This window comes from Lathyrus oleraceus, chromosome 6 (assembly GCF_024323335.1).
Source record: "Lathyrus oleraceus cultivar Zhongwan6 chromosome 6, CAAS_Psat_ZW6_1.0, whole genome shotgun sequence".
NCBI lineage: Eukaryota > Viridiplantae > Streptophyta > Magnoliopsida > Fabales > Fabaceae > Lathyrus > Lathyrus oleraceus.
The window spans coordinates 197722550-197748206 of record NC_066584.1 but is presented as its reverse complement, the minus strand read 5'-3'; the positions used below and the strand labels follow the sequence as shown (position 1 = coordinate 197748206).

The 25657-nt window shown below is 33.3% G+C and overlaps 1 protein-coding gene across 5 annotated transcripts; it reads left to right on the top strand.

Moving 5' to 3' along the window:
- Positions 1-8969: 8969 nt before the first annotated feature.
- On the top strand, positions 8970-25434 carry LOC127092948 (folylpolyglutamate synthase). 5 transcript variants are annotated; one of them, XM_051031842.1, is made up of 18 exons: positions 8970-9119; positions 9530-9699; positions 9861-10057; positions 10418-10483; positions 10802-10911; positions 11853-11913; positions 12853-12936; positions 13848-13904; positions 14076-14136; positions 14347-14393; positions 14569-14646; positions 19739-19897; positions 21943-22269; positions 22548-22626; positions 22698-22853; positions 23222-23421; positions 23933-24236; positions 24999-25434. In XM_051031842.1, the coding sequence occupies exons 2-17, from the start codon at positions 9537-9539 to the stop codon at positions 23990-23992; spliced, it is 1905 nt and encodes a 634-aa protein (XP_050887799.1). In that variant the 5' UTR covers positions 8970-9119; positions 9530-9536; the 3' UTR covers positions 23993-24236; positions 24999-25434. The 5 variants fall into 5 exon arrangements, with proteins under 5 accessions (XP_050887799.1, XP_050887798.1, XP_050887797.1 ...); XM_051031841.1 differs by having other exon boundaries at positions 21934-22269; XM_051031840.1 differs by having other exon boundaries at positions 14494-14646.
- The last annotated feature ends 223 nt before the right edge of the window (positions 25435-25657 follow it).

The following is a 25657-nucleotide window of genomic DNA, read 5'->3' as shown; positions in this document are numbered from 1 at the left end:
ATTCGAGAATGTTAGGTATCCTATCAGAATAACGTATCCTGGTTATGATTTTGATTAGCTCAGTGCAAGAAAGGGGAAGTTATGGATTACTGAGGGGTTTGTGAGAAAGCAGTTTACAGCGACATATCAGAAGAATTAAGTGGAAAAATATTTGAATTAGAGGTATTATCAGATCAAAAAGTTGGATAAGTCTTGGAAGAATGAAGCTTTCCAGTGATTTTTTTTTGAAGATTCGAGTATGATAGAGGATTGAACTGAAGCAAACTCAAGTGTTAACCTGAGTGGAGGAAATTTGGAGGCGAATTTCAATATAATGGGGGGGGGGGGAGTGTAGTATCCCATATATTCTTAAATGCTCAATCTATTGTAAGTTGAGACCAACTGAGTTCCTATGTACTCTATCTCTTGTCAGTTGTAACAATTTAAATTCCTGTGTGCTCTAAGTGTTATCAGTTGAGACCAATAGAGTAAGCAGTGGACTCTGAAGAGGTCAATCCTTATTAAAAGAGACTGAACATTATTAATAAGTACAAGAAGGGACATTTTGATAACATTAATAATTTGTCGATTGATACTAGAAGACAAAATATCAATTGAGATATTTTGTATTACTATATATATATATATATATATATATATATATATATATATATATATATATATATATATATATATATATATATTCATCATCACCATCATCATATTCTTATTCAACAAGGTGAGCTCTAGTTAGTTTCTTCTATATAGTATGGTTCTCATGAGATAGAAGACTATGGTTTGGTGTTTTTGTCTTGAATCATAGAATAGTGAGTGAATCCATGATATCATGATAAATATTCTAAGTTATTCATGAAAAATTCCATGAATCATGAGTTAACCATATTTTCTATGATTATGGTGTTGTTGTGATTGAACATGGTTGTTGTTGTTATGAATATGTGTTCATAATATTGAGAAATCATTGAATGTTAATTTGTTGTTAAAGAATCATGTTATGTGAAAATGGTAGATGAAATGCCATTGTTAGGAGAAAATTGTATCCTTGTATTTTGTGAATATGGAGTCCCAACCAGATTGATAAGCCACCACATGGGGTTGAACCCATGACATCATTGCTATGGTACAAGCCTTACCACTAGCCTAAGCTCTTATTGTTGAATATTTGTGCAAGGAACAAGTTTTAACCTATATTCTTGATTAAGTTAGATTGTTAGATTATTTGAGTGTTATAACTCCGTTTTGGACGCGGACGGATGTGTTAGAAAGATAACGTAAAAGATTATTATTCTTGTACCATGTTATAGTACGTTATGTGCCTTATGAATGTTATGAATTATACTATGATGTATGTTATGAATTTTTGTTGTGTTTCTTATGTGATGCATTTCGTAACCTATACATGAATTGTTGTTACGTTGATTATGATATGATTGGTTGATTGTATTGGTTACACAACAATATGACTAAAACTTATGAGTGTGTTAAACCTAGGAGAATGCTAGGTAAATGACCTAGAAAGATATATTAAGTCATGAAATTATTTAGATAGTGATGCTTGGATGTAATCGTACCGCGGTGTGTACAACAGAAAAGTAGTCACGGGAATGATACATTAACAAGCTTTGTATGGAACATGTGTGATTTATGTAATGAGAATAAGTCATGTTATGATGCCATGAGAATTGATATGAGATCATGAGATTTTGTTTGATATTTGGTGAGGAACCTTTGTTCCAAAATTCCTATTTTTGGTGAGGAACCTTTGTTCCAAGAGTCCTATTTTTGGTGAGGAACCTTTGTTCCAAAAGTCCTATTTGTTATTGAGAACTAATCACATATTCATAATTATTTGTGATTGTGCACATACCATTTGAGAGGCTTATGTAAAGCAGAAAATGGGGATGTGGCATCAATGATTCGTGCCTCAATTGGGTTTGAGTCCCAACCATGGCGGACATGGGGGAAAGGTGGACACCTAAGTGGGTTAGAGTCTCATACGATAAAAGATACCCTAAGTGGGTTAGAGGCCCATACGGGTGACATGCGCTTGAACTGGGGATTAAGCCTCATAGACGACCCGATATGCATCGTGAAAGTCGAATCATATGAGCATGCATGAACTGAGCCTGGCTTAGACATAGGTCCGTTCGGGAATTGATGTTTCATGAATCCTAATAGTGATTTATTGAGTTATGAGAACTCAAGTGACATGTTTCCGTACATTGTGAATATCCCTTAGTTGCTCAAGTCCTAGTTACATTGTGTGAGTGATGCACAAGTAACGGAAGGTGAATACTTGAGTTAGAAATCAGGTAGAAACCGTAGAGCCGAGTGGACCCATAAGATAGGGGAACTCACTGAGATTATTATCTCACCCAATATCATTGTTATTTTTCAGGTATTCCTTGCAGGTTAAATTCAAGAGAAGTTGTCTACTGATGTTTCAAGGGATGCAATTATTGTGATCTTCCGCATTGGAGTTGTGTACAATAAAGATATTGTACATAGTTCTTAGATTTTTATTTTTAGGCACTATTGTATAACATGTGCCATTGATTTTTTTATTTGGACATGTGTATACAATGATGCATTTAGGATCTTATGTTGTACCAGTACCAAATAATAACACTTGTATGATATTATTCTAGATATATATTATACGGGTTGTTATAGATAGCAGGACTTGGAAAGTTGTCATCAAGGGTTTGGAACATCCTTGTGTGAAGGACAAAGATGGGAAGACTACTACTGACTTGAAGCATGAAGAGGACTGGTCTAAGGAAGAAGATGACCTGACCCTTGGAAACTCCAAAGTTTGAATGCTCTATTCAATAGAGTTGACAAAATTTTATTCAGGTTAATAAACACATGTACTATGGCCAAAGATGTATGGGAAATTCTTAGAACCACCCATGAAGGCACATATAAAGTGAAAATGCCTAGACTTCAACTTCTCACTACCGGATTTGAGAATCTAAAGATGAAAGATGATGAGAGTATTCATGATTTTCACATGAATGTTCTTGAAATTGAAAGTTCATCTAGTGCCTTGGGAGAGAAGATGTCAGAAGAAAATCTGGTTAGAAAAATTCTCAGGTCCCTACCTAAGAAATTTGACATGAAGGTCACAACCATTGAAGAAGCCCAAGACATCAGCAACATGAGAGTAAATGAACTTATTGGGTCACTCCAAACTTTTGAATTGGGTATTAGTGACAGATCTAAAAAGAAGAACAAGAGCATAACGTTTGTATCCAACATTAAAGATGAAGATGACCAATGTGACTTGGACACTGATGAGTGAATATATAATGTTATTGTATTACTTAAGAGACAATTCAACAAGGTGCTGGAGGGAATGGACAGGAAGTCGAGACCAAATGTCAAGAACATCTCATCTGACATCAACAAGAATAGTGATTCCCAGAGGAAAACAAGAACAAAAGAAAAACCCAATCAAGGAAAAGGTATTCAGTGTCATGAATGTGAAGGTTTTGGTCACATTGGATCAAAATGTCCCATGTATCTCAAGAAACAAAAGAAGAGCTTGTTTGTTTCTTCGTCTGATGATTTCGATGGTTCAATTGATGGTAAAACTGCTAAGCATGTTACAACTTTCACTGGTAGATATGAATCTAATAAAGATTATTGTTATGAGGATTTCACTTATGAAGAATTGGCTACTTCCTACAAAGAGTTTTGTGCCAGAAGTGAAAAGGTGTGTAAGACAGGAGAAGAGTATAAGAGAATCATAGCTCAACTACAAGATGAAAAAGAGAAACTTTTATCTACTGTAACTGATCTTGAAAATAAGGTAACTTTATTGTCTTCTAAACTTTAAAACATGACAAAATCCATAAGAATGTTGAACAATAAGTCTGATATGCTATATGAAAATTTTCAAGTTGGAAAAGAGGCTGGAAACTTAAAAGGTATAGGTTTTAATTACCAATATCATAATAAACAGGGAAAACCCCATATGACAAAATTTATTTCTCCAGAAAGGAAGTATGAGCCCATGATGTCTGACCAAATGTTACAACATCCTGCAAAACATCAGGAAACTCAAACTAAAGTCAAGTTTTTGCCTTGGAAATGTCATTATTATGGTAAATATGGACATATAAAGCCTTTTTGCTATAGACTACATGGTTATCCAAAATATCCAACACATCCTAGGAATAATCATGTAATGATTAAAACTAGAAAGGGGTGGAAACCTAAGGTTGTTCCACATGAAACTACTTGTTCTTCCACATGCCTAATTTCTATGGAATATGAAGTCAAGTTGTGACACCAGAAGCTTGGACATCTGAATCTAAAAGGGATGTCTCTTGGTTACTCTACAAATAGTAGAGATTGCAGAGTATTTAATTCCAGAATCAAGGGCGTGATGGAATCCACTAATATTGTGGTTGATGATTCAATTATTATAAAAGGGACTGATGACGATGAAGATGTTGGAACATCATCTCAACAGCCTGATGCTTCAGAAAATATGGAAAACATTGAGTCAAACATTGAGCCAACAAGGAATGAATCAGATGCTTTTGATGACATCTGATCTGTTTGTTTTTCTATTTGATTTTGCATGATTTTTGTGGGTTTTTTTACCTGAGTATTACACCTCTATGTGCCATGGTCTGTACCTCTAACTCACATGTTCTGCTACTGCTTTTCTCTACTGTTTTGTTGCCATTGATGAAGGCCTGATTGATTTGTCATATTATGGCTAAAAAGGGGGAGTAGACAGTGTAAAGATGTCTAGTTGTGCTCTTGAATTTTTTTTGTATTCTCTGTGTGAATACTATTTCTTTGAGGGGGAGTTTGTTTCCTATGTTACATGAGGATTTTTTTCTGTGTTGCTGATCATGACATTCAGGGGGAGTTTGATTTGTTTGTACCAAGGTTGTTGTGTACTTGCTGTGATGTCAGACAAAATGTCTTGATATTTTGTTTCAAAGAATTATGTTTGTGCTTAGGATGTTGTGTACTTGTTGTGATGTCAAACAGAATGTCCTGACATTTTGTTTTAGAGAATTTTGTTTGTGCTTAGGCTGTTGTGTGCTTGCTGTGATGTCAGACATAATGTCTTGACATTTTGTTTTTGAAGGAGGTTTGGAATGTGAGAGTTTATTTATCTCTATGTCTTTTCTGTAAGGCTGGGTTTCTACTATTTATTTATGTTGCGTGTGCCTCTGATATTTCTTGGTATTATACCAAGTGTTTGGTTTGTGTGCTTGTGATTATTGTTGTTGTTTATCTTTTCTCCAGCTATATGATGCAAATGTTGTTTTAGCCAAAATTTACCAGGGGGTTGTTAGTTCTGTGTTTTTATGATTGGCAACAGTTTTGTTAAAACTTGTATCACAGTAAGATGTTGAGCAAGATGTCGTAACATGTTGATCAGACATCTTTGCATGTTCTGTTTTACTTCTTGAAAGACTTATTTTATTATGAGATATCTGAAGATTCTCTTAATATTTAGCTATCATATCTGACTGTCCAAGAAGGTTTATTTTAGAAACTCTTGTTTCATTTCCAGTTGCGCATTTATTTCATAAAAAGGGATGTTGAGACATTTTAAGGAAACATTAGATCAGATTTGATTCTGCAGAACATATGTCGAAACATTTATGGAGACATCATATTTGATTCTGCAAAACAGATGTCGAAATATTTATCAAGACATCGGATTTGATTTGATTATGTAGAACAAATGTCGAAATATTTAAGGCGACATCATATTTGATTGGATTCTTCAGAACATATGTCAACATTTAAGGAAACGTCAGATGTGATTCTGCAGAATGGATGTCGAAACATTTAAGGCGACATCAAATTTGATTTGATCAAATATTATGCAGAATATTTAATGAGACATCATATTTGATTTGATTTGATTTATTTTGATCTGCTATTTTTTTTAAATCGAAGCCCATGTGTTTCTCTACTATATATAGAGGAGTTCTTAACCTAGGAAGTTATCGAAGCAATGTAGAATTGTGTTATCATTAGGGTTTCATGTGTGTGTTTTATGTGAGCCATTCGTGTATCACATTGATACTTGAATTGGACTAAGTATATTGAGTTGTAATTTTCTATCCCTTAGAAGCTTTTAAGCAAGAGTGGATTGTGCTTTTCTGCTGTGTGTTATCTTATGATTGAGGGAAGTGAGAGGGGTCTCATATCTAGGGTTGTCCTAGATAGAAACGTCCTTAGGAGAGAAGCCTATAAACACCGAGGTTGTTCAGGATTTCAAACTAATTATGTGATAGTGGATTTCCTTCCTACCTTGGTAGCCTCCAGATATAGGTGACGTTGCACCGAACTGGGTTAACGATTGACCTGTGTTATTTTCTTCCTGCTTTTTACACTGTTATTGTTTATATTGTGACATGTCCTAAATATGGTGTCGTGACATCGTATACAACATGTGTTATTTGTATAATTGTTTTTGGTGTGATATGTCCTGAACCTGGTGTCGTGACATCGTATACGACATCTGTTATCTGCTTACTATTATTGTTGTGTGAAGTCCTGGTATTAGTGTCGTGACATCGCATACGACATCTGATATCTGAATACCATAATTTCACTAATAATCTATGTGTATTCTCCACCATTATGAATCACGCCTTGCTCAGCTGGTTCACTGATGTCAACCTCAGATTCTTCAGGTTCTACAACAATTTGAGGTTCTTGAATCTAGCGGCACGAATATACTAATGTGGACCTTATTTCAACCATGTCCATATCTGATGAACTTCAATAACAAAAAAAAATCAGCATATGAAAAGGACAAAGAAAATGTTATTGAATGAGAACTCTTAATAAACAAACAAAACTAATTCCATTTAACCTTTTAAGGACATAACCGTCTCAGGTAAGTGTGGACCACAAGACAGGTAATTAAAGACAACAATTGTGTATAAAATAAGGATAAAAAAGTACCTGATGGAAGAAGAAGAAAGCAATATAGCAATATATGGCTAGGCAGGGAATAGGTTTGTTGGACAAAGATTTATGGTACATATGTAAAAATTCTACATGCTTATATATTGCCATTTATTTACCTAGTGGGACTGAAAATGAATCATTCCCTACCTACCCGTGCAACCCAATATCACACACATCATTCTATTCACGTGACCCTAACACTATACTGATATGACAACGCATTGCAAGCATGCTCTAAATAGTAACCTTTTATTTGTTATTGTTCACATGTGAAAGAATAAAATTCCAACTACTATAACTTATTTTCATACTATGTCATCTATTACACCATTTATCACTTTTTAAATACTATATAATGCCAATTTCTTAACACTATAATATCACATTTTACTTTCAAACTATAAAAACCACAAAACTCATAACCAACATCAAATACAACAAATTTTTCAAGAGTGATGTCATCACCTAGACTTTTTCTTCATTCAACTCTTACAGACATCTTTAAAATTGTTAAAATATCTATCGATTCATATTTCGTTAATATGTATCAAAATGACATCAACAAATAATGAACCATTTTAAACAATCAAGGAATCTTTCATGTCCACTATATATAACAAAGATAATTATTATCCTCTTATAATCAATGGTTGAATTTCTATTGTTGAACTCTATCATTTCTCAAATAACGTTGTAGTTCAAGAAGGATATTATGGGGACAATATTTTTGGAATTGAAGCCTTCAAAACGTTGTCATCTCAAGAAGTTTTACCACGTTATCACAGCCGATGCTTTTGCTAGGGGTGTTCATGAGTATAGGTCAACCCGCAAATTCACTCATCCAACCCAACTCAACTCTTATTTTTATCCAACTCAATCATGTACGGATCCAACCAAAATCAACCCATTCAAACCCATTGATATTTGATTCGAGTAAAAAATTTAAAGTTTTAAAATCATGAACCTGTGAATCCAACCCATTACGTCACACTATTTTAATTTTATTCTATTTATAAATTATCTAGCATAATTCTTATAATGCATATATATTTTTTTAATATAATTATAATTTTTATTAATCGTAAAAGTCTAAGTCTAAATCAAATTTGAGAGATCAAATTTCTTTACTCAAAGAGATATATATCTTACATTTTAAATTATACTTTACATCATTTATATATTTTCTGACTTGATCTGAATCGTACAAGAGTTCTTTAAGTATTAAACGATAAATCGAAATTAAATACTAAAGTTTAATGATTTTTAATGTTTTTGTTTAGAATTTGAAAGTTATATTTAGTGGATGAGCCACGAACCCAACTCAACTCATTCATGAGCGGATTGATTTGATTATGATTTAGTCTTATAAATACGGGTTGAACATCCAACCCAAACCAAAGACTATTATCGGATTGGATATGAGATTTAATCAAAGTAGACATAACCCAACCCGCAGACACCCTTAGTCTCTGCCATTAAAACATATTTTCATTTGGTGTTACGCTAACCTCTATTAACATTTCATTATCAAAAATAGTTAAGTTCTTATATATTTTTTCCCAATAATCTTTGATACCATAAATTAATATATTCAGACCTAGAGAAAGTTCGGTTCAAACTTGATGTTAATTCAACAAACAACATGCTAATTTTTTTGTACATATTTTATGTAATTTATTTACATGCAAAAATAATTTGTTATTAATTTATTTTTTATTTTGTATTTTCAGATATTGATATATAAAATGTATCCGGGGATTGAGTTTCAAATACCTTTCGAGTAAGTATGAACAATTCACGGATGATAATATGGTGTTTAAATTTCAGAATTCAAACAAACAAAATATATTTTATTTTTTTTAAGGATGATTATCCAAAAAAAAAAAAGATGAGAATAGCTATATTCAATTTTTTAAACATAAAATTGAAGCCAAAATGTGCTTAATTGTTTGTAAAAAAAAACATCAATTATCTTTTCCTCCTTTTAATATTAAAATTCTGAATAAAAGTTTTCAAAGAGAAGTGAACCCGACCCGCTTTAACTGTCGGGTGAAATGGATGTACTATCTATGTGTCTGTCACTATGGGTTGCCGTTGGTGCCTGCTATCGATTCACCAACAACAATTCAGATTCATTCATGCCTTCTCTTTTTCTAACTGTTAGTCTCTCTCTCTCTCTCCTTTCAATGCTTTTCTGTTAATTTTTTCACTCCTTCCTTGTTCACAAATCGTAACAAATTGTAACTAATTCATTTTCATTCAATAATACTTATTTTTTTTCAAACGCCATGGATTGATTATTCCTAAATCTTACTTTTCGGTCATGCTTACAACATACAAGTAGCTGTTAAGGTTTTTGATAAAATCAATATGTGGCTAATATCATAGAATTAGATATTTGTGGAAAATTTATAACTTGTTAACTATAAAAACAGTGTCAATATTCTGATAGTTATACTGAATTTGAATGTGTGACGAAATGTTCCAGTCACTTTTTGTTTCCAAATTTTCCTATCAGAATTTCTGCATGTATTGTTTTCTGATGATTCTCATAATGCGTGCATTGCAGGGTTGATATGCGTATGATAGCTAATTTCAGCATGTACCCAAACACTGTGATGATTGGAGTTTCACACTCAAATCGGAGCCATTTCAAATCCACTCAATTTCCTGCATATACTACCTTTGATAATGTCATTCTACCTGCATACACAAACATAAATAATGTTATTGGAAGAAGTAAGCTCTTGTTCCAATCAGATCGCTACAAGTATCTTTATCACTTCTTTTGCGCACACTTATTCTCGTTTGTATTATGGAAACTTATAATTGCGTGACACTGCAATGTCACAAAAGGTTAAAGTTTTGTTTCTTAAAATGGTTGTGGTTTGATGTTTTAGGATTTGTACATAAGACGTCATCTGAAGTTCTCCTTGAAAGGGGAAGCAATGTTGTCAGCAATGGACAACTACCAAACTTCCCATCATCTTCATATGAAGCTGCCATGGAGAAACTTTCATCTCTTATTACTCGCCAACGGCGTGGGGAGAAGCCACCCCTTCCTAATAAATTAGGAAGAATGTCAATGTATCTCAAGGTGATATGCCAAACTATTTTCCCAGAATCTTGAAGTCTTGGTGACTGATTATGTAATGTATTTATAAACTTGTAATTGGTTGTGGCATCATTTTGTCTTAATTAGTTTCGAAGATGTGATATAATTTCTCCTAACCTATCTGGTGAAACCGACCTAAGAAAATTAAATACAACAGAAGTGGGTTGTGAGTTTGAAACTCATCAGGCTAAAAAAACACGCATTTACCAATTAGGGAAAAATGTTCTTTTCCTAGGAGTTCCTTCTAGTAGTTCCACTAATAGCAGAAAATGTTCCTTGAATAATCTGATTCCTATCATATTTCTTTCAATACTAGAAAATAAATGCACGTTTTCTATACAGATCTTGGGTTTGGAAGAAGATATGAATAGACTCAAAATTATTCACGTGGCAGGCACAAAGGGAAAGGTACTTTTCATAGTTTGTCACATTTTCATAAATCATTTTGTCATTTGTCACAATTGTTGTAAAATCATTTTGCATTTTGCTTCAAGATTCAAAAAAGGACTATTATTTATTATATTATGATGAATATTGTTTATCTCTTAAGTAATAAGTTGCCAATTATTTGTCTTAAGATGATTGAAATAAAGAGGCTACATCACGTCATTTTATCATTTTATAGTTGTCTGATATTTTTGTCAGGTATCTGACATGACAAGAAATGCTATCCTAATATTCATGTTTATCTTGCATTTCCCTTTTAGTTAATGGATTACTTGTCAGGGTTCAACATGCATATTCTGTGAGGCAATATTAAGGGAATGTGGCTTTCGCACTGGAGTTTTCACATCCCCTCACCTAATTGATGTGCGTGAACGGTTTCGTATAGATGGGTTAGTAATTGAACGAATCGTCTTGTATGGTTGATTTTAACTTTTGTATAGATACTGCATCAGCAATTCAGTATTCCAATGATCTATTCTTACCACTGTAGTTTGCTTGCAATGTGTCTCTCACACACGCACACATGTATACTTATCTATCCTTTACCTGAGTGCATGATTGTATAGCATAGGTATATGGTTAATCCTGCAAAATATATACCAAAATTTAAAAAACTTGTTACTCAAAGCAGTTGATTAGGTTCTATTCTTATTTTCTTATTTTTATAATAATACATTGTAAAAAATAATTGCATTGACCTACACTGCTTAGTAGTAAATTCTATGCCGTCAATCCCTGATAGCAAAGTGGAGTGACCGACCCCAAAGCTAGGATAACTGGGTATGGGATGGCCTCTATTATATTTAGGAATTATTGTTAATTAACACGATTACTGAAAAATGAATAAAATTACTCAAAATTCATGTAATATATAAAAGTCACATGTCTTCAGCAAAACATACTTGTGAATACCAACAAAATCTAAGAAAACAAAAATATACACACACACACACATTTAGTAATATATTTATTTGCATTTATGAATGTTAACAAATTTTATAAGAAATAGAATGCCTTTTGGTCCACAAAGAGCTGGAGCCTTGGAGGGCTAGTCCGTATGAGCAGTCTTCGCTTGTACAACTTTACATTATCTTGTTAATAAACCCTTCACCTAACTGTAAAATCAAACGAGTTTTTCCTTTTGAAAAGCAGGGATAGATTATGGAATACAGATTTGCAAATAAGGGATGCTTATATGAAAAATAAGTTGTGCCAACTTTACTTTTCATGTACAACAGAGCAACTAGCCGAGTAGTTGAAAATCATGCATTTTGCACTAGTTTTGTTGAATGTATTGCTTTAACTTCTGAATTGTTAATATCTCCTGTAGGATTGACATATCAGAAGATAAGTTCTTAGAGTGTTTTTGGGATTGTTGGAACCAATTGGAGGTATTATTTTACATTTTTTTAGAAATTCTTTGACTTTCCTTTTCTAAATAGATGTACTTATCTCGGGATCCAAGTATTGCTTTAATACAATATCATTTTGTTTTGTACTTGATATTTAATAGAAGAATTTGTTGTGGTTGGAGTATTTGTGGCCATTCTCTTTTGGCCTTCTGATAATACACTTATAGGAACATGGAAAACAGAAGTCAGTTTTAAAGATAGAAAACATCAAGAATCTCTCTCTGTGTCTGGTTTTTAGAAGCTTCCATCTCAAAAATAGTGACTTATGCAAAAACATAGAGAAAGATTCAAGAAAACAGAAAAGAAAATATTGGGACACTTTTAAGGAGCTTGTTTCCTCCCTTCCCAAATATCACTCATGATTTTTTACCTCTCTTCTCCTTTATCCTATTCACACTACCCAAATCAGCTTATTGCGTCTTCTGTGCTGGCTAGTTGTTATGCTGCATTTTCAAGATGTGCTTTACTGCTTTTCCTACATCCCTCACTCATTTCTAACAACTGTTCCTATTCAACTGCTGCCATTCCCTTCCTCGCTATTGTACAACTTAGTACCACAGACGGGGGAATTTTCAGATACCTGCTGTATTATTTCCTTTGGATCTTCTAAATACCTCTCAACACATTTAATCTTGTTGATCAAAAGGGAGGAAACTCTGATTGAAAAGATAACATATAAACTCTTATCAAGCTTCCCCGGCAATATAATTTTTCTTTTTAAATTAAATTCCTTTCTTTTATTGCCCATCGATGTCGATTAGAAATCATAACTTCTGTACTGTCGTTTTCAAATCAGATGATGTCTTTTCCTATTTGATATTATAAACCGTTTATAAGAAATGTTATTGAATATATTATGCATTTCACATCGACATATTTCCGTGACAGATTCTCAATTCCCAAAGCTTAATTTTGCAGGAAAAAGCAACAGAGCAGCTTCCAATGCCCCCACTTTTTCAGTTTCTTACTATATTGTCCTTCAAAATATTTACATCTGAACAGGTAAGCTTGTATTTCAGTTTATCACTGAGTTTCATACTGTACTATCCTTGCATAAATTGCTACATATCGCTGTAAGAAGTAGCCATTGTGGAAGATTCAATATGACGAACTTGTCATAACTAGCTTTCTGTTACCTGTATTTATTTTGGAGGGGCAAGATTAATGTTGTTTTAAATGATGTGACACCAACCCAAACCAGTTTTCAATGCTATCTAGATTTGAAAAAAATATTGTATGTCATTGCTAGTAATATTTACCTTTATCTTTCTGCAGCGTGCTTTTTTTAAACTCTGGACAACTGTTTCCTTCTATAATAAATGTTATTTCCGAAAACAAGATACCTTGTATTATTACTACTAGTTGTTACCTTACATACTCTTTTAAGTATGTAAAAAAAGACTAAGCATTTTTTTTACCAAAAAAAGTCGGTTAATAAGCTCTCAAGTATTCTTTCTATCTCTGCACAGATGGACTAATTTCTCCATCTCAGCTGCTATATATTTCTAGCATTTGTTATGTTTTATCTAAAAGTTATTAGGATTATTGTGAATCTAAATTTAATATTTTTAAAACAATTTTCTTTTTCATGTTTCTCTAATACTCTAAGATGAAGTACTGCTCATTTTTTAAACTTTATGGATTATAGTAAATTTTTGTGTTCTTATATGTATGCCTGCATCTGAATGAATTATTATGTCTTGATTCAGGAATCCTTGCTCAACCTTTACTTTTGATATGCTGCTCCTTTTAGTTAAGTATAATGTGCTGCTAGTTAATACAACTTATTTCACTTTTAAGTTTTACCTGTTGTTTATATGTTTTTATTAACATTTGATTATCTGCTTACATTTGATAAATTATTATTCTTCCCCTCACAACCAATATTTTATTAACCTCGCTCCTATTCACAGGTTGATGCGGCCATTATAGAAGTTGGTCTTGGAGGAACAGAAGACTCAACCAACGCGGTATGCATTTGACATATGGTATCACAGATTTACTTCTTTTTGACTTTTGCTGTTAAAAGTAATTGTTGAATATATTTGCTTGAACTAATAGAATAATTAGTTTATGGAAATTAATATATTTTCTTTTACTGTAAACAGTATACTAATTTGAAACTGATTATGAATGTACAGATTAAAGAACCTACTGTGTGCGGCATTACTTCATTGGGAATGGATCATACTGAGATTTTAGGTATGTATGTCTCATACTTTCTGTGCCTTTATTTCTGTTGTTTTGCATTTGATTTTCTCAGAAAGAGATTAACGTGTACCTGTTTTGCCAATGATAGTCTATCATCTAAGGAAACTCGTTATATACTTCAAATTTTGTAGAATCTTTTCAATAGCAGTGAATTGACCACAATATGAAAAAGTGGTAATTAAAATGATTAAAACTCTGCAGGAGATACTCTCGGACAGATAGCTTCACACAAGGCAGGAATTTTTAAGGTAAGAAATTCTACTAAAGCAACCAAACTTGCTCTTGCACATTGATTTCTATCCCAAAATAGTTTTCTTGGTGTAGTACTTATGTTTCCAATTTATCTAGTTGAAAGCCCCTTCTCCCCCGCCTTCATTTTCTTTCTTATCTTCTGAAGATTTGATGTCTTCCATGTTCCTGAAGCCTAAAGTTCCTGCCTTCACAGTACCCCAACCTCCTGAAGCAATGGATGTTATCATTGAGAGGGCCAAAGAACTCATGGTAATTTTTGTACTCAATCCTAGCTATTCTAAATTGCCTCCAGAAAAAGTAATAGCGTTTTGAGATTGCCTCTTACCGTTGCAGTTTTCTAATTAAAAAAATGCAATTTTGTTTTATTTCAAGAAAACTGTTGTAAAGTTATTATCAGAAACTCCTATGCTCATCGTGACTCAAGATGATGTTTTATCGAAATATTATTTAATTTATTGGAAACTCATGTAACAAATTTCTAGTTGTTTTTTTTAGATTAATTAATGATCTGTATCTAGTCTAGTTTCAGTTTGGTCGGTTATTGTCTATATGGGATACTTTATTCACGTATACTATAGAAAAATAGAGGATAAAATAGCATTTTCATTCAAATGGGAAGATAGAGGGGTCAATTGATCTAATCATACCTAGCTGTTTTGAAAGACAAGGTTTTAGCAATCTAATAAACTTTCAGATTGATTCCATAGTTTAAAATTATTGGAAAAAAGAGATAAAAGCTGTAATATTTTATTCGTCAGCCTTAGACTGGTTTATATAGTGAAGATACAATTATTACAATTGATTTTCTACTTAATGGAGAATAAAGAAAAATAAAGATAGTATTAAAGACAATAATAAAACCGGAAATAATATATTTTCCAACATCCCCCCTCAAGTTGGTGCATAGATATTTATCATGCCCAACTTGTCTATCAAATACTCAAAAGTAGGCCTTGCCAAACTTTTGGTCAGGATATCCGCAGTTTGTTGACTTGAAGTCATGAAGGGTAGACATATGATTCCCGCATCTAACTTCTCCTTTATGAAGTGTCGATCAATCTCGATATGCTTGGTTCTGTCATGTTGAACTGGATTATGAGATATGCTAATAGCAGCTTTACTGTCAGAGTACAATTTCAATGGAAGTTCAATTTTCATTTTAAGTTCTTCTAGGACTCTAAGGATCCATAGTCCTTCACAAATACCTTGAGACATAGCTCTAAACTCGGCCTCTGCACTACTCATTGCTACAACTCCTTGTTTCTTGCTCCTCCATGTCACAAGATTACCCCAAACATAGGTACAATATCCTGAGGTTGATCTTCTATCTGTGACTGAACCTGCCCAATCGGCATCGGTGAAAATAGACACATTTTTTTCACTAGTCTTCTTAAAAAATAATCATTTTTCAGGATTTCCCTTCAAATATCTCAGTATCCTATAGACTGCCTCAAGATGTTTCTCAAAAGGAGAATGCATAAACTGACTCACTACACTAACTGAGAAAGCAATATCAGGCCGGGTGTGTGACAAATAAATCAGTTTCCCAACCAATCTCTGACATCTCCCAGTATCAACAGAAACATTACCTTCTCCCCAAAGTTTAGAATTAGGATCCATAGGGGTATCTGCAGGACGACATCCACTCATTCCTGTTTCTTTCAACAAGTCTATAATGTATTTCTGCTGTGAAACCATAATACCATTTTTTGACCGAGCAACCTCCATACCTAGAAAATATCTCATGAATCCCAAGTCCTTGATTTCAAAGTCTACTGCCAATTTCTCTTTTACTCTTGCCATTTCCACTGTATTGTCTCCAGTAAGGACAATATCATCAACATAAACAATCAGGACAGCAACTTTCCCATCGTGGGAGAATTTTGTGAATAAGGTGTGGTCAACCTGTCCTTGGATGTATCCTTGTTTCTTCATGGACTGAGTGAATTTTTCAAACCAAGTTCTAGGAGACTACTTTAAACCATACAAAGACTTATTTAGTTTGCACACATTTGATCGAAATTTGTTTTCAAAGCTAGAAGGAATGTCCATATATACTTCTTCTAGATCGCCATTAAGAAAGACATTCTTAACATCTAACTGATGCAAAGGCCAATCCATGTTAGCAGTAAGAGACAAAAGAATTCTGACAGTGTTCATTTTTGCAACATGAGCAAATGTCTCTGAGTAATCTATATCATAGGTCTGAGTAAAGCCTTTAGCCACCAAGCGGGCCTTGTACCTTTCAATTGACCCATCTGAATTATACTTCACAGTAAACACCCATTTGCATCCAACTGTCTTCTTGCCATCTGGTAGTGACGTAACACTCCAAGTTTTGTTCTTTTCAAGAGCTTTCATCTCCTCAAGTACAGCTTCCCTCCACTTTGGAATTTCTAGAGCAACTTGTACACTTTTTGGAATTTCTACACTAGACAATTTTGAAGTGAAGGCAGACATAGATGAAGACAAATTTGAATATGATATAAAATTGGACATGGGATGTTTAGTGCAAGATCTGACAAGTTTTCTAATGGCAACAGGATCATCTATATCAGGATACAAAATACGACTCTCAGAAACAAAGATAGACTTACCTCTTCTTTTGTTAGGAAATTGATCATTCCCCAGTTCAGATTCCTGGCAGTGATGAGATGTGGACTTGTCCTTTCCTTTATGGTGCTTTTTCACAAAAACCTTTTCTTTCCAAGTTCCGTTTCCTAATTCAAATTTGTTTTGTTGAAGTGACTCATTATTTTGTGGCATTTCAATTAGATCATCACTATCATTGTTTTTAGGATTCTCATTGTTTTCTACAAGAGAAAATGTAGGCTCGGATTCACAAGGTTCGTTACTCATGACAGGAGTAGGATCAGATAAAGAATCATGGCCATTTTCTATTGGTGCAGGTGTAAAAATCTTAGAATTTTGTGATATTGGCAAAGATAAGTTATTTTAAAAACTCATGTCCTCAATTTGAAACGAGTCTTCGTTTATCTCCCCCCCTTGAAGATGAGTGTCATCAAAAAAAGATTTATTTTCAAAGAATGTAACATCCATAGTGACAAATATTTTCTTATTTTTTGGATCAAAACATTTATATCCTTTTTGGGTTGGGGAGTATCCAACAAAGACACATTTTATAGCACGTGGCTTAAGTTTTCCAACATTTTTATGTTCATGAACAAAGGTTCTGCAACCAAAATTTTTTAAAGTCAAATCAGTTAAAACACGAGTACTAGGAAAACACTCTTTGAAGACATTAATAGGAGTTTGAAAATTGAGAATTTTGGAGGGCATTCTGTTAATTAAATACGCAGCGGTTAAAACCGCTTCGCCCCATAAATAATTTGGTACTTTATTTGAAAAAAGTAGAGCTCTAGCAACCTTTAGTAAATGTCTATTTTTCCTTTCGGCCACTCCATTTTGTTGAGGAGTATTAGGACATGAACTTTGATGAGCAATCCCATTTTTTAGAAAAAAATCACCCAGGATAGTGTTAAAACATTCTTTGCCATTATCACTTCTAAAGACTTGAATATTTGTTTGAAATTGGTTTTGCACCATTAAAACAAAATTCTTTAAAGCCTGACAAACATCTGATTTCCCCTTTAACAAGTACACCCAACATACTCTTGTATGGTCATCTATAAATGTGATAAACCATTTTTTGAGAGAGAGTGTACTTGTACGGTTAGGGCCCCAAACATCACTGTGTATAATAGAAACAAATTTTGATGGTTTATAAGACTGTATTGAAAACTGGGAACGATGATGCTTTGCAAATTCACATGCTTCACATTTAAACGAAGAAAAGTTCTTATTGTGAAATATCTTAGGAAACAAGTGTTTTAAGTAACGAAAACTAGGATGACCTAATCTTAAATGCCATACCATAATGTTGTCATCTTTATTATTCAAAACAGAAAAAGACTCAAAGCATGAACTTAGTGTTTTTAAAGGTAGTTGTGATGCAGATCCAATGTCAAGGTAGTAGAGTCCTCCACTCTCCTTAGCACTGCCAATCATCTTCCCTGAATTCAAATCCTGAAAGACACAGTGAGATCGGAAAAAATTAGTTTGACAATTTATATCTTGGGCTAATTTACTGACGGATATTAAATTACAAGATAAATTTGGAACATGAAGGACATTTTTAAGAGTTAACATTGGAGACAACACAACTGACCCTTTACCTGCAATGGCTGAAAAAGAAGCCATCTGCGATTTTTATTTTTTAATTACCTGCACATGGACCATATGAAGAGAACATAGTAGATTCACCTGTAATGTGATCGGATGTTCTTGAATCTACTATCCAAGTATGACTGGGACTGACACTAAAAAATGCAGAATTACCTTTTGTTGCTATAGAGCAAGAAGGGGTTGGAGACTCGAGGAGTTTGTACAGTCTGTCTAGTTGCTCCGTAGTGAGTGGAAACTGAGACGGAGGAGGTTGCTGCCCTTGATCAGAATTACTAGCCTGAAATGCACAACCACTTTTCTTCTTCCAGTTAGGAGGTTTGTGTTTGAGCTTCCAACAAGTTTCACGTGTATGCCATTCGCGCTTGCAGTGATCACATCAAGGAACTTTGTCTGACATTCTTCCCTCATCAAGGTTCCTAGTAGGCAGAACTGAGTCTTCAGATTCAGATCGTGGTTGGTCGCCATGGTTGGATCTAGTGTAGGCCTGTGATGAGGAAGACCACCTGTTGTTATTATTCGCCATAGGAGGCTAAGCGGGTATGTGAATCGGGTCGAACAAAAATATGTTGAGGAAAATTTTGTAGTAACCCCTAACCCAACAAAAATATGTTGAGGAAAGCTTTATGGTAACCCCTAACCCAACAACAATAGGTTGAGGAAAGCTTTACGGTAATCCCTAACGCAGTGCTCTTGATACCGTATTGGAAAAAAGAGATAAAAACTGTAATATTTTATTCGTCAGCCTTAGGCTGGTTTATATAGTGAAGATACAATTATTACAATTGATTTTCTCCTTAATGGAGAATAAAGAAAAATAAAGATAGTATTAAAGACAATAATAAAACCGGAAATAATATATTTTCCAACAAAAAATAAAAACAATAAAAACCAAAATCAACTTTTTATGAAATTTCATAATATCATAATTAGGTATGGTCTGGCTCTCTGAAATGCTATTTATCCTTCCGATTATCTATCTAATGTAACCAATTATTTATTGTATTTGAGAGCTCTAATTTTACAGAAAATATAGGTCATTAATCAGAAAGGCATGCACATGCAACCTCACATATGAGCAAATTATCCTCTTTATTGCTAATGCCAATAATTGTTTGCTTATTTTCAATGGCTGCAGGTTCCACTTGAAGTTACTGAGCCTTTAGATTGTAAACAAATGAAGGGATTAACGCTTGGGTTATCTGGTGATCACCAATTCTATAATGCTGCTCTTGCCGTCTCACTTTCTAGATGCTGGCTTCAGAGAACAGGAAATTGGGAAAAAGTTTGTCAAAATGTCAGTTAAAATTCTGCTCTTGGCTCATGCATGCATATATGTGAACATTATGCAAATCCTTGTAGTTGAAGGTCATAATTCATTAAAATCAAAATACATTAGAAATAATTATGATATCAGCAATTATGTGTTATATAACAACAACCACCAAGCCTTATCCCACTATAGATCAAACGACGCCATAATATTCTATCATATATTGTTAAGAATGTGTGATTGGGCCTAACTCAACCCTACAAAACCGGTTAGTAGAGTGAGGACTACCCCCACTTATAAACACATGTTCAGGCCATATATTGTCCGATGTGGGACTCTTAACACACACCCTCACGCCCAGGACTGGACATCTGGAGCGTGGAAATAAATGGTGGGTGGCCCGATAGCGGAAATCATAGTAGGTAGTCCACCGGATCTTAAACGAGACTCTGATACCATGTTAAGAATGTGTGGTTTGGGCCTAACTCAACCCTACAAAACAGCTTGGTAGAGTGAGGATTGTCCCCACTTATAAACATATGTTCATGCCATATATTGTCCGATATGAGACTCTTAACATATATCATATATTTATCCACTGTAGATATTTCTTAATAGTTTTTTTAAGTTCTTTCTCTACCTCTAGTTATTTGACTACCTTTCATTTGATCTACTCTCACCACATAATCTATAGGTCTTCTCTTTTCATGCCCAAAACACCTAAGCCGAGTTTCCACCATCTTTTCAATACTAGGTGTTATCTTACCCCAACTCTCTTTCTAATGTGGTCATTTTTAATCCTATCTTGTCTAGTCTTACCACACATTCAACGAATTAGATCTTAAAATTTGATTATTTTTTATATCTCCTTCTATTTCTCCATTTCAATCACCCAACTTTTGATTATTTTTTATATCTCCTTCTATTTCTCCATCATTTTATACTATTTTGACCATGGTTGTCAAAATCTCGATCTAGATCTTAAAAACTTACGATTTTATGATCTCACTCACCCCCAACGTCTAGATCTTAATTAGAATCATGTGAAACCATTGATAATTTGCGATCTTAGCCAATTCCGGCTACGATCAACTATTTTTCAACCACTACCATTACATGCCGAGATGATGGCAAATGACATAGAAGCAACATTTGCGGTTTGGCGGCGCCCATTTTCCCATTGTTAGAATATTATAAAATATTTTATAATATCATTTATATTAATTTAGAGTATCTTAGATTATTTCTTAATATCAGATTTGATTATAATTATTATTATCAAGATAATATATGATTGAGTCTATGTATTGTATAAATAGGATTAGTATTGAGTCTTTTGTATAAAGTTAGTAGTAATTATCAATAATATTTTTCTCACACATAATCACAAATTCAACACCCACTAATACACTTGCCTACCAAAATATCATCTAAAAATACTTCAAATATATAGTATAGTTTTTTTGTTTTAGTAGTATCTTACGATTTTTGTTACGATTTTATTTTTTACGATGTTGCTTCTCCATCCAGATCTTACAAAAATAATTGAGTAGGATCTTCCGATCTTACTTACGATCTTATGTTTTACGATCTTACTATCCCCTCCTGATCTAATGCAAGATCCCGTTTTTGACAACCTTGCTATTGACACAAAATGATCTAACTCGCGGAATGGTATGATCTCAAACTTTCACCTCTAGTTAGAAATGCTTCAGCTTTTGCTAAAGTTGCAATTCATATAGTTGGTCTTTCACCTTTAAGTTAGAAATGCTTCATATTTTGTTATCTATAAGAAATTTTTTAGTGGACCCATTGTTGGTATGCTTCGTTTATTTTCTAGACATAGAATTTTTAATCAGATTTTAATACTTTTGGATGGATAAGTAGTATTTTCTTTTTTAAACTTAAATTGTGTTTGCATATAACAATTTTCCCTTCACTTAAAGAATATCCCACCCGCCCTTCTTTCATTGTTTGATGCTCTAATATCGAAGCTGTGTTGGTCTTCCTTTTTTTTGGTTTCTCTACCACTTTGACCTTAGTTTTTCCCTGTATATTAGGATTTTCAGGATTCTAATTTGCCAGATGACTTTATTAGAGGCCTTTCAAGTACCCATTTTTCTGGGAGGGCTCAAATAGTTTGCGACTCTTCTCTATATTCCGACTGCTCAGAAATTATGTCTGAAAATTGTGGAGAGTTGATATTTTATTTGGATGGAGCTCATAGTCCAGAGAGCATAGATGCTTGTGCTAAGTGGTTCTCCAATGCCGTAAAGGGATATAAAAATCCATCACATTTGTCTATTAGTGTAGAAAATACAGAAGAATCATCAGAAAATGGTCACTTTCTACATGAAAGCAAGGCCTTGGGGCAGTTTGAGAATTCTTCTAGGCTGGTAGGTGTTACTAAAATAATTTATAGTGGTATCTTTTCTTTAAGCTTAACTATTGCCGTTGGCATAACATATTATATCATTTGTTCAATATTTCCCCATTTTAAAGAAAAATACTAAGTTTGTCCCTCTCAACCAACAATATAAATGCAAATCCCCAACTCTTAACTATACTTTAGTCATTATCTTAAATTTCTTGATTCAGAGTACCATATGATTTTTATTTAATCATCTGATTGAGTATCAGTTGCATCCTGATGTTCAGCATTGATTAATTGTAGATTCTTCTATTCAATTGCTTAGATGTGAGAAATCCTAACATTTTGCTTCCACGGCTAGTTAATGGATGTTCTTCGTCAGGTATTCCTACTTGAAATCAGATTCACTTTTCTATTTGTAGCATTGTACTAATGTATTGAAGCGTTGCTTAGGTATTCATTTCTCAAGAGCACTTTTTGTTCCGAGTATGTCAAAGTATACTAAGGTTACTTCTGGTGCATCGGTTATTCCTTCTGATCTCAGTGGGATAGAACTATCATGGCAATTTAATTTACAAAGAATATGGGAGAAGATTGTGCATGGGAAGGGTACACTCTATCTTTTCAGCTTGTAACAATCTTTGTCACTCTAGAGTCCTCACATTAAGATTGTCTTGGTCATATTACCTTTCATGTAGAAAAAATGTAAAATATATACTCTTGTAAATTTAACCAAAAGAGGTGATATTGTTTTGGATCTCTATGGAACTCAATTTAAGTTGTAAGATTCAATTACCGCTACTGCTGTCAATAATCATTAGGCTTTGGGTAAAAGTGAATGCCTGATTAAACTATTTTGAAATCCCGTAGCAGAATTCCTTAATTTCATCCATAGATGCCTACGATAAAGGACCGAGTAGTAGTCACAGAACTTGATTTCTCCACTGACCTCTGGGCCTTATGTTGTTTATTTGCAGAAATGACCACTTTGCTTGAAAAGGATTTCAAGGCAGAGAGCAAGCTGATGTTACCACCTAATGAATTTCTTTATGATAATCCTTCAAAGGGATGTCCTTCCCATAACTATTTTCCAAGCAGTGCAGTAATTCCTTCATTGCCATTGACAATAAAATGGTTGAGGGACTGCGTCAGAGAACACCCATCAACAAGACTTCAGGTGAGTAATGTGGACCGGCACTTTATTCTTAAGTTGACTTTGTTGATGGATGGATACTTACACGGTGCTAACCGAGTCCGTCCTAGTAAAAATCATTAATCAAGCAACAATTATATTCTGCTTCACCTTTTCTCTCTACCCTTTTGGCAAGGGTGTATAGTTGGTATGTAACATCTAATGTGTAGTTCTACCATCATATTCATTGAAGTCTGTTTAATTATTTTTTGTTTTGGTTTGTCAGTTCTTTCTCTTTTCTCTTCTCGTTTTTGCCATTCACAATTAATTGTGTTGAAACTGTCTTTTCTAGATAGAGAAGAATGATGTTTTCTTTTTATCATTCATTTGCTTTTCTTCTCTTGAGTTGTATTTTCCAGGCATGAACATTGGTGGGATGTAGTGTAGAGAAATGTTTGTGTTATTACTTTTCTTTTCTTTCTCAATAGCCATATTGCCACCTCCATTCCGCTACACAGCGTGTATGCTGACAGCCATTTCTTACTAATGGTTGCAGGTTCTTGTCACTGGATCTCTGCATTTGGTTGGAGATGTACTAAAGCTCTTGAAAAGATGATTTAAATTGAAGTTGACCTGTATTGGCTTTGGAAACTCCTATTGCAGCAAAAGTTGCCATTATTTTAATCGTTTCAGAGACGAAAACCAGACGTAGTTTTCACGTGACTTCTGAAGGGTGTGCAAACTACGTTACACAAGTTGTGTAACTGGCATTGTTAAACTTGAGAAAGTTTAGTACAGTATATGATAGTCGACGGAGGGACTCGAGTCGCAAAATTCACTGTACACTATCACCATGCTATGTAAGTATTTTAACTTAATTTTATAATGCAACTCGACTATGCATAATTGTTGAGTTGTAATTGATTGGTTAATTAATACAAATGAGATTATATGATCATTTTAATTTTATAATTAAATAATTTATTTTAATTTTATTTGCATTTAAATTTTATTTTCTATTGTATCAAATTAATTTACCCATACAAAAACACGGGTTCATAAAAAATTATAATAAAGATGTTAACACATTCAAAGTGAAAGATGTTTTAAATTGTAACTGATTTAAAGTACTAATTAGAGAATACCTAAAAAAAAGTTATTGAAAATTAAAAGAGGCAAGTCATTTTAAAACAACTTTCTACAAATAAATCTATTATTTTGAGACAGAAAGAATGATAGTAACTATGAACTAACACCTATAATACCTCACCTAAATGGATAGAGATATACTTTATATAGTAGAGAATTCAAAACTTAATATAAAATCTAATATTAATATAATATTTTTAAAAGAAAAATCTATTAATTAAATCACAAAAATTAAAAGTATTGATAATAGTGCTCAATTGATTAATAACTAATATTATCTTAAGATTTTTTTTTAAAGAAAAACATTTTAAGTTTCCTTTCTATAACATTTGTTTATTACTTACATATTAATTATAAAATTAAGTTAAAAAATATGATTTCAGTGATTTAAACAAAACAACATATAGTGGTAAGTACAATGTAAATATAATTTTTTTAGATATATCCTTATGATATAAACAAATGTTTTCTAGGTGCATACCTTCAAATAAATATCTATAGCACAATATAAACCATCATCAAAGACCTGTCATACTCTAGAACAGCAGCTGCAAGAATTTGAAGCTTGGGAAGTTTTACGTTAACATCTGGAGCAACCTCTGCCAGGTATTCGTCAATCCGCCAATCCGTAAAGAGAATATTGTAGGCATTTGTGTAATCCCTCAAACTATAAACTTTCTAACTATGTTAGATAATTTCATCATCAGTTTTATATAATTGCACACTACAACCTTTTTAACTTTAACCAACGGAACAATAGACAACAGCTAAAAAACTGTTGCCTAAAGTGGATATTAACTGCGTTTTAGCTTGGTTGCCGAATTTCTAATAATATGTTGAAAACCGTCCTTTTTATATTTTTTGCTACGTTTTTAGAAATGTGGACATAAATAAATTAACCGTTGCTTATTTGTTTTCTGCCATGATTCGAAAGTGTTGCCAGTTTTATTTAAAAGGCATTGGTCTATTGGCCTATTGGCCTATTGTTAGAGACTACAGTTTTTGATTTTTTAAATAAAAATTTGAATTATTCGCTATAAAACCAAATGTACAACATTGGGAATTAAACCCGTCTTGAAGATCAAAACACTGCATTTTATAAGATTTAATAATTTATTAGGCTTTAATAAAA

Bases quoted from the DNA above. Each gene is read 5' to 3' on its own strand.
- LOC127092948 (XM_051031839.1), top strand. From the start codon at position 9,537: ATGCGTATGATAGCTAATTTCAGCATGTACCCAAACACTGTGATGATT. The intron at 9,700-9,860 runs GTAAGCTCTTGT...TTGATGTTTTAG, and splicing joins AAATAATGTTATTGGAAGAA to GATTTGTACATAAGACGTCA. The intron at 10,484-10,801 runs GTACTTTTCATA...ATTACTTGTCAG, and splicing joins TGGCAGGCACAAAGGGAAAG to GGTTCAACATGCATATTCTG.